General features: G+C 39.9%; 1 protein-coding gene across 5 annotated transcripts in view; it reads right to left on the reverse strand.

Annotated features, from left to right (window-relative positions):
* The window catches only part of pax2a (paired box 2a), a 37,712-nt gene extending 24,880 nt beyond the window's left edge, over positions 1 to 12,832 (reverse strand). The window contains exons 1-7 of one of the 5 annotated variants that reach the window (XM_028005949.1): positions 11,711 to 12,829; positions 10,374 to 10,539; positions 9,874 to 9,894; positions 9,267 to 9,464; positions 6,156 to 6,241; positions 5,924 to 6,043; positions 4,954 to 4,998 (exon numbers count right to left, since the gene is read on the reverse strand). In XM_028005949.1, coding sequence (XP_027861750.1) covers positions 4,954 to 4,998; positions 5,924 to 6,043; positions 6,156 to 6,241; positions 9,267 to 9,464; positions 9,874 to 9,894; positions 10,374 to 10,539; positions 11,711 to 11,753 — 679 coding nt within the window. In that variant the 5' untranslated portion in view covers positions 11,754 to 12,829. Of the gene's footprint in view, positions 1 to 4,953; positions 4,999 to 5,923; positions 6,044 to 6,155; positions 6,242 to 9,266; positions 9,465 to 9,873; positions 9,895 to 10,373; positions 10,540 to 11,710 lie in introns of all 5 variants that reach the window. The other 4 variants (XM_028005951.1, XM_028005950.1, XM_028005953.1 and 1 more) reach the window with 4 other exon arrangements.
* Between the last annotated feature and the right edge of the window lie 216 nt (positions 12,833 to 13,048).

Raw genomic sequence — 13,048 nt, forward strand, 5'->3', positions numbered from 1 at the left:
GAGGAGGTGTTGATAACATATTATTTAGACTTTATCTTTTGAAGATGGCTCAGAGAGTTTGCAATAAACAGAAGCATGCAGAACATTGTCATACTGTTCTCTTTAATAAGACCCAGGAACAATTCACATGTTTTGATCTCAGTATCTGTTTCCCAGAGGTGAATCACTGATAGCGCTCGTCCTCCTGCCTTCAAATCCAATGAAAAAAAAGTCTCAGATTTTTACATGGGATTTGAAGGCAGAAGGGGGTCTCCATTTGAAACATAAGAGTGATTTAAAGTTTCCTCGTACATATGTGGGTTACATTGTACTTATTTTTTATTTTGATTTGTCTTTGAACATGTCTCTTTTTAAATTAAGCACTGTCAAAGGAAAAATTCTCAAACAATAAAGTATTTGTCAAAAACCGTGTTTGCATGAACCACAATGACATTTTTTTCACCTTAGACTTATTTTAAGGTGTAAAAAGTCCCTTTTTTTATTGGCACCTCTTGGAATAACCATTAGTTTCAGCCTCCTGGACCAGCTAATCTGGATTTTAAATAAATTCAGACATAAAGAGAGTTACCTACTGCAGGTAAGACATTAACTGACTACTCTTTTAGCAAAGCCGCACTTCTAAAAACTCCAGTAAGTAAACACACAGTTAAAATTTCCATCTTTTGCTGTTCTTTTTTTTTTCTACTTCTAGTAAAAAAGCTAGCAGCTCGTCATATCTTCAGTATTACTTTCAATCAACATTTGTTTTTTGTGCTGATATCAGCCTGCAAGGTAACTGCGGTTTTGAAAACTGTTTCAACCGTAAATACTTTAACTGTATACTTTCTGGCTAAAATGAACTGTTGCAAAGTCTCTTTCATCCAATTAAATCTGAAGCTTACTGTTTAAGTAATTTCAGCTGAAGTCAAGTCTTCAGAATAACTATTATTTCATGGATCTAATCATCTGTTCTTGTTAACATATGTGTTACTATAAAAAGTTTCAATTGAAAAAGGTCCTGAACTATCCCTTAAGCTGAATTTGGTTTCTGGATCATTTTGTCCAAGTGTCTTCATTGCTAAAATGTAAATGCTACCAATGGAATAGAGAACGCACTTGTAAGTACAGAAATATGTTTTTGATTTCAGTTGATTTGTTTTTTCCAAAATCTTAATCCAAGATTGAATTAATGTGAGAATGGTTTGCTAACAAGCCCAATTTTGCACCCCTGGGTCGGTAATATGACTCGTTTTTCATCTCCGATTCTGTGTTTTTGTCCTCTTTTGCTTTCATCTCCCTCCTCTGTACCAGCCTGTCGTTTAGCATTGCCATCCTGCATGGGTGTGTATTTCTGGAATGCAATTAATGAATTCTCTACTTTTCCCGTGCCTTTTTCTCCCCTTCTTGTGCGCAGCAACGCGTCGCTCCATTAATTCTCAGCATTGCTACCCATAATTGACTTTTCTCTGACATGATTCCTCTCCACCAAGTGAGTCCCCACTTTATTATATTGTATTTTTCAAACTGATCTCATTGTGTGTTGTTTACAGCGATACATGTGGTCCAGAGCAGCCGTGCCGTTTAAGGACAGATGAAGAAGAAGGGACAATGGGAGAAGAAATGAAATGTTGAAGAAAGGAGGAGGGGGAGGAAAGCAGTGTGGACCTCTTTTGTGCCTCGTCTACTGTCAGGGCCCTAACAACTTCTTGTCTCTATGTTACGCTCTGTGGTCCCCTCTCAAACCTGCGCTTTTCTCTTTCTCTCCCTCTTTTACACACTCTCAAACACGCGCGCGCGCGCACACCCCATCACAGCCATTATGGCACTCATGATTCCATTTTTTCTGTCTCAGTCTGGATGCATTTATTTTTTAAAGTGATCCTCTATTGACTCATTGTCATGGAGAGGCTTGACTAGTCAACCAGTGTAGGCCCAGGTTCAAATCCGTACACTAACTGATTTAAACTCCACAAATGGGTCACATGTGTTAAAAGATTCACTCCAAAAAAAATGTCAGAAAAAGCCAAACATAAATGTGGACAAATCTAAATTGCATTTTTTCCCCCCTCAAGGCTTTGAGCGATGTTGATATGATTCAGGTAGCTGACCGTGATCGTTCTTTTGTCGTAAATGAAGAGGCTGTATTTCTTTCTCAGCTCTCACACACTCATCAGCTCCCCTTCTGCACTCATCCCACACCCACGCTACAATCACAAGTTATGACCTTTGCTTTCTCAATATAATTTATCACTGTAGCTCCCTGCTGCCTGTCCTCCCAGGAGCTCCGCTGGGCTCCGTCCAGCCATGAGAAGAAAGCGCGCCGTTGGGTCACATCAACCTGACTGCAAACATTGTCGAGGTCAGGCGACCAGGAGAGCACTAAATTTACATTACACTGTTGCTCTACGGGTCACTAATCAGAATTTAATTTGAAACCCATTGTAAGTGTTCAAGAGTTCGGGGAGATAGATGAATTTTTTTTAGCCATGGGGAAAAACATAGAGACGTACCAGTTTTGTTTATTCCTGAAACTTGCAGATTGAAATTTTGACCAAATTTGGTTATCTTTTAAAATTACTACAAAACATAGAAAGGAAATATGTGCTTCATATTCTTTGATAGATGTAATTGTTTCATATTTGACAACAACAACAAAAATTAGGAATTATAAGACTATCCTGATTTATGATCAGATTATATGTCCTAATCCTGAGTCTTTGTTTTTTAAATTCAATTTCAGATGAAAGTGCTGGGAGCTCTTTTAAGTAAAAAATCTGATGTTTCAGTATTTGCTATGTTGTTTACTGATCATAGCTGATCAACAAAATCTGAGTGTAATACTGGTGCATTTCTAGAAAAATCTGTTTTTTGTCACTGATTTACTTAGAAATAGAAAAAAAAATATTAAATGAATAATTAGCATTACAGTTTTGAAGTTTTTCCATTGTATGTATACAGTTACAAATCTGTCCTTTTTGAATTCAAGTCTGCTTTGGGTTCCAAGTTCAGTGGGGGCCTTGTTAAATCTCAAAGTTTGTTTATACCCTAGGCCGGCTCTGACTATATCCATTTCCTTGAAAAGATTAAATGAAACTTTGAGTCTGGAAATGGCCTGGCACTAAGTCCTGAAAGTGTAACTGAATGGGAGAAACTTTTATTTTATTTTTTTTACACTCGGCAGTTGTCACCCAATCCTCTCTGACTTTTCTTGGCTTCCACTACAAGCTATAGGTTTAAATGACTGAGGGAGAACATGCTGTACAACAGGCTAATTTCCTCTACTTTACTATTAATGCATTTGGCAGGAACATCATTCCATTCCCCGTAATGAGATACACAAATAAATCTGGCTATGGATAGATTCAGAGCTGGGTGGTGGCGATGATGGTGGAAGGGAGGGGATGGTGCAAAGGAAGATGTGCATTGAGACGCATACTCCAAGCCCTGGCATAATTGGTATCACTGCTTGCAGACATGCAAACCAATCTCTCCATAGATAGGGCCGAGACTCTCTTTTCCCCCTTAAGGCTATTTCTTTTGTCTTTTCAATAGCTTGCACATCCAAGATAGAGGGAGGGGACTGGGGCGTAAGGGGGGTGGAGGGGGTTAATTTGTGAATTAATAGCTTTTCTCTGCAGAATTGCAAATTCTTTTTAAATGTCACTGTGTTGTAGATGCGAAGAGCATCTGAAGCCACAAACTCTCACACAAACACATTTCCAGGCAAAAGGTGGGAGTCAAACCCATCCACAAATCCTAGAACTAATCCCTGCTCCATTATTATCGAGTCTGCCAGGACCTACCTTATCCCTACTTTCCTCACAAAACAATTTTTTTTCCTTCTCTTGCGTGAGCTGTCCAGTGTAACATGCTACTTTTAATTTGCAATAACACATGACAAGGACAGATTAATAGCTCTTATGGCACCCGCGTCCCTGAGGCTCATCTTACGGGGGACCAGGTGTACATAACGCGTGTCACACTACATTATCTCTACAGCCCTGCAGTAATGGGGACCTTTTTCTTCCTGAAAGGGCAACTGCTGACTTCAGTCACACAAGAAGCACTAGCCAACAACATTGTGACACAAGCCGAACAAGGACGGTACAAATCTTTCTTATAAAGAGCGCCATCAGGATTTAAAATATGCAGAGACATTTTGTCTTGTAGTTTAATACTTTTACACATGATTCAACTCATTTACAGGCTAAGCTCAGTTGGCAGCTGAGTAATAACTCAGCTGCCATATCAATGATTTTAAAACTTTAAAAAATGATGTATTAATTAAAGAATTAACCTTAAGTTAGAATATGGCTGCAAACGAAAGCAGTTCTCATGTACCTACAGAGAACAGTTACAATTTAGGGTACAACTACCGAAATGCATCGTCAATGTTTTTTTTTTTCAAAACAAAATAAAGACCATTGTTGTCTGCATAAAGTTGTAACAAAGTAAAAAAAAATTCTTTAGTTGATATTACTATAAAACATCCACTATAAAATATCTACTACTAGGTCTTTATTAAATTGTATTTTGCTGAAACATGTTAGCGCTTAGCTTAATACATTAGCATATAATTTAAGCAATTCAATTACCATTGTTGAGAACTTTGACTAATAAAAAAACACTATTTAAAAAAAGTGAGAATATGTCCAGACATAGAAACTACACAATACAGATGTTAATTTAAGGATTGACATCTAAACAATTGCTGAGAATATACAGAATTTTCTACTTTTTTATAAACATAAAAACCTCATGAAAAATATTATTTTCCGCAATAACTTTACCTTAGTATTTTTAAACTTATTTTTGAAAAAAAAAAAACATATTTTCCTGCCACACTTTATGAGCAAAACATGAATAAGTAAAGACATACACTGCAGGTGAAAGTAGAGGATGTGTGGTTTGATTGATTGAGCAAAGCAAAAAAAATTAAAATAAAAGAAATAAGGTTGTCTAACTTCAACTTACAATGTCCTATTTTCCTTCCATCCAAGTGGTTGCCACTCCAGAGAACTAAAGAGACAGAAACATAAAAGGAAAGGAAGTGGCCTGTTTTCATCAGTGCTCTCTGAGATCATTTTTAACCACATCATCCCAACCAGCAACCTCAATAATGTGCCCACACAAACACACACATACACACACAAAGACGCACAAGCACATGCAAGCACACAGCCCCTGCCCTGCCTCCACCGGTCTGTTCCTACACCTGTTCAGGCCTCCACCAGGGACATGTTAATTCATAGGCATTAAAAAAAGCCAATTGTTTGCACAACCGATAATCTATTAGCCCTTGGGCATTGTGTGTCCATTCTCCTGCTCTGCCCAGGAATGAAGAAGAAGAAAAAAAAAAAACATCCTGGCTTGGACTGGAAAACCTTCCACATAATCTTTGAGTGTATCTACATCTGCTTTCTTGCCAATTCTCAGCTTTTCTTAGCTGTAAAATACACGTTTTATTTGTCTTTTTTTTAATCAGAAAAAAAAAATGTCCTTAAAGTTTTTATGTAGTGCTAAATATTAAACCACTAGAAGTTCACTGATAAAATCAAGATTGCAGAGAAGATTTTTTTCCTGCCTTTTGAGACTTTATGGGGATAGAGGCAGCAATGCTGATGACTCGCCAAGGGGGATTAGAGTTGTAATGACAGCTATATGCAGTGTCAGTGGTATCAGATAGAGATGCTGCTCTGTTGCCATATATCTGTATGGTAAAAATGAAACTGATTGGATCACAGCGCTCTTTTGAACACTCGGGTCTGCCTGATGTAACAACATAACAAGTCACTGGAGACAACACACAGAAGCACTCTCTTGACTGCAGAACTGTCATAAATGTCATCTTCTTCACACAGAGGGGGGAAAAAAAGTAAGAGAAGAGAGATGAGATGAATTAAAAAGGATGAAAAACAAAAGGGGATCTTGTGTTTTTCCTTACCATCATCCCGTTTCCTTTTCTCGCCGTTGGAGCGGGGAATACCCAGAATGCCGTTGATGGAGTAGGATCCTACGGGATTGTTGGAGGCACTGGTCACGGGAGGCGAGGCTGTGCTGGGCACTGGTGTAGAAAGCTGTGTTAGTGTGTGTGTTTCGTGTGTTTTCCGAGTTGTTTCAGCAACAGCGATTGTCTTATTTGACTGTCCTCTAATCTGCTTTATTCATTCGCTCACCTATGGTGTGGCCGGGTGTGGAGAGCGGCGTGACGGATCCATCAGGGGATGGGTGGAATTGCTGCTGGACTTTGGTGCGGATAATCCTGATAAAGTGAACAACAGACATGGATCAATCAATGCTAGTTTCCACGGCGCGGAGATTTCACATCAAACCGGCCCGGCCTCGGACGCTTAAACACGCTGCTTCACGTCCACTTTATGTCTGTGCATGTACAAAGCGCTCTTGCCGTTTGTGGGCCTGCTTGTATCCTCACATGAGGGCCTGTCCGTGTCACAAATAGCCAATCTCTGGGCTTTAGGGCCAATCTCTCTGCTCCTTGTGTGCAGCTGAATAAGGGCTGGCCCCTGGAGATTGTGGATTCAATCTAGTTGGATTCTGAGGTTAGAAATATGATAAAGTCCCCCATACAAGTAAGATGTGATGTGGCGGGAAAGTCTTCATTGCACTTTGGTCTGAATGATCTTGCAAACAAAGCATGAAATCACATCAATTCACCTCAATGATCAGCTTCACTGGCTCTACCTGGCCAACTCTAATAATCTCCCTCTCCTGCACACCACACACTCTCTTTTCTTCTCTCTCTCTCTCTGTCTCTCTCTCCATCTCTCAAAGCTCCATCCTCTTTTCTCATTTCTCCTCTCTTTTCTGTCCAGCGCTGCTTTACTGTACCTCATAACGACTGACTCTCAAACTCCACTTCTCCTCGATTTCCTTCATTTTTCTTTCTCCAATCTTCTCCTCCATTTCTGTATCTCTGAGCCGTACTTTTTTTCTTCTTTTTACAAGCTAAACTCGGGACTCAGGAGTTCTGTGTGCTCAGAGTTTATTGATTGGAACTCCCAGAAAGAAAAGTTGACAACAGATGCTGGGAGACAAACGGCACATGCAAATTGTGATCCACAAATTAAATGTGACAGGTTAGCAATAGGGTCTGAATGGCTCCAACACCACATCCAACGTGTTTTAACCTTTCCTGTGCTTTGAAATAATAACCGGTAAGAAAGAAACAAGCAGAAAATGTATTTGAACTGACGAGAAAAAGGAGAAAAACTTTCCCCAAATCATGCTGCCATGATGAAAAGTCTGCAGTAACTCTTCTGAGACATGATCGCATTAAACCATGACTATGGTAATCTTTTGACAGTCAGGAGAACATGAGATAATTGATTAACAGACAGAGACATAAATCCCACATGGAATTACATCTGGCTGCAAACATGTGTCAAGAACAGACTTTAAAGGGTGCAGATAATGTGACTGACACACACACACACGCGCACCCCACACACAAAGTGACCAGGAATCCATCAGCTAAAGGGTTAAACTAAGACTTTTCATTCTCCACATTATCTCTCTATGTCCTCCACCACTCTCTCCTTCAGGTAGGGCAACAAAAGACAAGCAACCTCCTCCTCCTCTTCCTCCTCCTCCTCCTCCTCCTCCAGAAAACTCCACATCAATATTTTATTTGAATTTCCAACATCTCACCACAACAGTTATCTGACCTCATGACTTGAGGGAGTCTCGTAAATTCAAGGACTTAGTTTCGAGTTGTGTGTTGTTCGTATTGAAAAAGCAATCTGGGTGGTTGAGTTAATGACTTCGGTGTTTGGCTCTTGTGTAAAAAAAAAAAAAAAAAAAAAAAAAGAGTATATCAAGCAAAAGAAATATAATTATGATGATCAATGTTGATGGAAAGCCTCCTATTGGTGCTTTTCTCCAAAGGGGCATTGGACTACAAAAAGAGAAACCCTGTCTTTATGTAATCTTTTATAAATCACAGAAGAAATAATATGTTTAAAAATAAAGCTCTTCAGTCAAACACAGCAGAAACCAGACACTTCATGACACAGGCCACCACCAGGGTTTTTTTTTTTCTATATCCTTTCCTTTATGCATTTAATTCCTCCTCTAAGAATCTTCTTACAACACCAACTCCTATTCTGCACCGTTACCATTTCGCCTGGAATGGTTTCATGCTTTGTAATTCACCTTTGTCGTTTTGATCAAGTTAAAGCAGGTGACATGTTTTATATCTGAACACATCAGAGGACTAAAACTCAGAGTGAATTCTTAGAGTTGTTGGGCTTGTAACCCGTGCTGTTAATTATTAACGTACAAACTGGAAAACAATTTCTGTCGGCGCATTTTTCTCACAGCAGCGCATCATCAATGCTTCCAACAGAAACTTGAAACAGAGCAACAGAGAATTATACTTCACCGTATTTCGCTTTTAAAAACCTGTTGAATAATCTCCAAGCGTCGTTTTCTTGTTTTCCTTCATTATTTCCCCCCTTGAATTTAGCTGGACGTGTTATGAGACTCTTTTCAGCTCATTAAAATGTAATGCTGAGGACGAGCTCTCTGGAACAGTGCCTCCTAAGTAAAGTTCATCACTGCATGCACTACGGGACTCTTTCCTTTAATTCTTTAGCCTTCTTGTGGGTTTTTAAACAGCATCCTTCCACCTAAAAATATTGTGTTTTTTTTTCCAAAACTGTCCCGCAACGAGGGAAAAATTGGTATCTAAATAGGTATTTAATAATCTAATCATTTTTATTTGTGAAATTGTTTTCGTATTCCTCTTTTTCAATAATAATAATAATCTGAATTTTATATTTGACATATATTGTGTTGGACGACGTGGATATTGACTGGCAGTGAGGACGCTGCAGCCGCCTCCTTGACAGTGTGGTCCGTGTATTGAGCGCCTGACTCGGGTATTTCCCTCCGCCTCTGGATCTGGTTACGCAGGTATCGATCGGTTTTTATCGAGACAGATGTGATCCTTCGCGGCCCCACGCTGCCTCCGTGTTGTGGAGGGCCACGCATTGGAGGGATTGAATTGCACATGTGAGACCACCCTCGAAACAGGGCTCGGCCGCCAGATATGTGCAGCCAGAGTATATATCTTTAATAGTATTGCTTCTTCTTCTTTTTCTTTTTTTTTTTAAAGTCGCTGTTTCTTTAAAAAAAAAAAAAAAAAAAAAAAAGTGCCTACCAAATTAAAAACCATAAATTTGACTGACGATGAATCCACGCACTTTCGGGTCAAATTGTGTCACCGAATCCTCTAGTGAATTAAAAAGAAACCATTTTCCGCCTACCTGTTGATGGATGAAACACTGGGTACTGTGTCGTTGTCGCAGACCCCCTCCGCCAGGAGTCGGTCTCTTATCTCCCACGCAAACATTGTGGGATTCTGGCGCTTGTACTCCGCGATTTTATCCACCACTTTCGGCGTTGCGACCTTTGGTTTGGAGCCCCCGATGACTCCCGGTTTAATACTGCCGGTCTCGTAGTACCTGCATGGGGACAGAGTGAGCCTTCCTGAATGGATCCCCCGCCTCCGTTCAACTTCAAATGTTATGCTCAATAAGAAAGGTGGCTTTTTAAACATGTTCTCAACGCTTATTCCATCGAGTTCTGCAGTTATGCACATTTACTGCAAACAATTACCCACAAATAGGATCTATTAATTGGCCTGGGAGCGTTTTGGGGCTAATTGAGTGTCAGCTGGAAGGCGAGCAAAAAAAAAAAAGAGAGTGTAATTAAAATAAAATATGAGCGGGGCAGACAGAACAGAACAAACGCTTTAAGAGCACACTTTTAAATTTCTAATTTTCACCACTATCAGCAGCATGCACCAAATGCCACCGTGACCTATTGGTAAATGTTGGTGACAAAACATTCAGTGTGTGTGGAATGAAATACCTCTGAAATGCCTTCTGATAGCTGAAAAAAATATATGTCAAAAAATTATTGGTGCCCTTAAGAAGAAGCTGGTTTAGATGCTTGCAGGCGTTGTTTTCCTGCTAGTATTAACTGTATAAATGTCTGAATAAAATGTAGGCTATGTGATACGCTTTCATTTCTAAAACATTCTATTTTTTTTTTTCGTAATTATTAAAGTTTACTTCTTCACTTTTAAGAAAGTCTCCAGCTATTTATTTATTTACTTATTTATTTATTTATTTTTTTTTGACATTATGTTTTTCTCATGCGAGGTGGCAAAATCCGCCAAATATTTGGAGAAAAACAACAACAAAAAAGAAAATGAAAAGAAGGTAGGAAAGAAACGATTTGCCTCTGCCAGCGATGGCTGAAGCCGAGACAGGGCGGGATGTGCATTTAAATACTCTAAAAAGATGCTGGACACACACACGCGCATACACACACACGCACACTCGATGATGGGCCCCCCTCTCTTTTACCTGCCGAGGATTTTGCTGACACAGCCGTGACTGACCCGTAGCTGTCGGGAGATGTCGCAGGGCCGGACGCCCTGGTGGGCCAGCTCCACTATCCGCTGCCGCACCACGTCCGGGAGGGGTCTGCCGTTCACAAACACCCCGCCGAGCTGGTTCACACCGCCGTGCCCTGCGTGGGATACAACAGCAACGCGAGGGGGGACATAACATTACATACCTGCAGACAGGACACACACTGCTGCGTATGCAGGGGCCGTTTCAAAAGTGAAAGGTTACTATTAATGCTAAAAACGGAAAGAAAGCACATACTTATAGACACTAATGAATCAATTAAATAATAATAATAATAATAATGAAATTCATGGAACTCTTACCCTAATAATTGAACATTTCAATGTTTATTATACCTATATTAATATAAAAAAACATATCTTCTTGCAAATTAGACAATATTTTCCATGAGTATCACTCCTTCTGTAGCTTAGCACATGTCGCACGTATCACGTTTCCAGCCTGTTTAATTTTCCTCGCTACAATTATTGTAAATAATTAAAATAAGCTTTGATAACTCATATTACCAACGCGGATTGTGCGAATGAGGACAGATTAATAATTTAGTCCCAGTCCGGGTCTTCTTTTACCCATATCATATTGAGTGAAAAAAGAAAAAGAAAAAGAAGAAAAGAATGAAAATAAAATAATACATGGGACTGCTCAGTTTTACTTTGACGATTAAAATGAGACAAATGGTGAATAATGAGACACGTTTACGTGCATTTACACACAGCGAGATCTCGTTTGCTCACAATGAGGCTGATATTGCCCCAGGTAATAAAAAGCTCTGTATTTAAATCGAGGTGTTCATAATTCGCCACTTCACCGAGGAAGCTTTACAATCTAGCTAATTTTAGGACAATTAAAAACTCTTGACAAAAGAAAATAGAAACAGAACCCCCACATTTCGGCAAACTCTCGAAAATTCGGTGCAATTATTAAAGTTGTAAGATAACCACCTGATTGATGTATTTCAGTTGTTCAATCTCGCTTTGACGATGCAAAATAAAAAAAATAAGAAAATAAAAGCGCAATTTGTAGAATAGCAAAAAAATAAAAAAAAAAACACATTTATGTTTTACTTATTTTTTTTTTTTACTTGTGCGCTTCTAAACTCTAAAATAAGTTTACTAATAGATTTGGAGCCACAAGGGTTTGATATAAATAGGCACCTTTTTTTTCAATTGGTGTAAGTCGGCTAACTGCCGCAGACAATCTAATTTGAGTGGGAATGAAAGCCACATCACAGAGATGTTTCGCTCTATAAACTAATTCAGCATACTCACGGTGCATCGCCGAGAAGGGGTCTGCTTTGCAGTGAATATCCATGGGATAGCAAAGGAAAGAAAGGTAATCGACTGAGGTCGCCGTTTCGCCTTTGTGGTGCAGCTTTAAACGAATAAAAAAAAAAGAAATATAAATTTGTTTTGGCGTAAACACAGTCCGCCTTGGAAAGGAGTCCGCGGATGCTTCAACTTCTTCTTCTTCTTCTTGTTAAGTTTTCCTTTTCCAAAAAAAAAAAAAAAAAAAAAAAAAAAAAAAAAAGTATGGAAGAAAGTCTGTCAGGTGCAGCGCATGACCCACGCGTGTGCAGAGCGCGGCGGCTGCAGCAACATTTGGCTTAAGAACTCGTGTCACTCTGAGTGTTTGGAGGACATCCTGAAGAAAACCAAACAAGACGGTATATAGCTCTGAGCCTCCGCTCAGAAGAAGAAGAAAGAAAGGAGAAAAAAAGAGAAAATCCCCCTCTCTCCCCTGACAGCGTGCTGGACTGGCGGGGCTCTGCGCTTCAGTCAGATAAGGGGCGGAGATGACAACAACAACATGGACATGGCGGAGACAGAAGCAGCTCGTCCACCCTCAACCTCCGAAACGGGGCTGTGCCTGAGCGAAGCTTTGGACTGAGAATGAAGCCCCTCTCCTCTTGTGTCTGTTTCTAAAAGCCGCAGTCCCACAGATCGCACCCCACAATCAACCTCTCCCACCAACCGCCACCCCCACTCACACCCCCTCCTCTTCTCCTAGCCTGCCTCCATCCCACAGATCCCCTTGCATAGAGATGGATGACTTGTCAGACAAAGGCAATAGATTCCAACACTTTGTGATTCGCCCACGTAAAAAAAAACCTGCAGCTCAAATGAGGAGGTCCCTGCATCCGACAGCCAGGAATGGGAGGGAGACGGAATGGGAAATGATGAGACTTTGGGGTGAAGAATCAAGGAAATTAAAGGCACGGGGGTAGAGGAGAGGCAAAGCGCTATCAGGACGTGTTCTTTCTGATGTTTACACGGAGGCTCACCAAAAGAAACACTCGGGGATCCCTGCTAAGACTTTTGACATAGGACTTTTTAAAAATAATACTACAAAACTACTTCACCATTTTTTTTTTTACATATGCATCGTGGATTCATTGCCTAACTTGTTCACCTAAATTATAAAAAGCCAAAAAAAAAAGTTCACCAAGTAAAAAGAATATATATATATATATAAGCCTATCGTAAGCTGCTTCTGTTATTTGACTGAATGTGTTCAGAAGAGAAGGTAAGAGTCAGTCAGTAGGCCGTCATCATCATCATTACCATCATCATCATCATCATCATCTGCCCGTTGCCTGTGCCTGGTTC

The sequence above is a fragment of the Xiphophorus couchianus genome, chromosome 22 (genome assembly GCF_001444195.1).
Source record: "Xiphophorus couchianus chromosome 22, X_couchianus-1.0, whole genome shotgun sequence".
Lineage (NCBI taxonomy): Eukaryota > Metazoa > Chordata > Actinopteri > Cyprinodontiformes > Poeciliidae > Xiphophorus > Xiphophorus couchianus.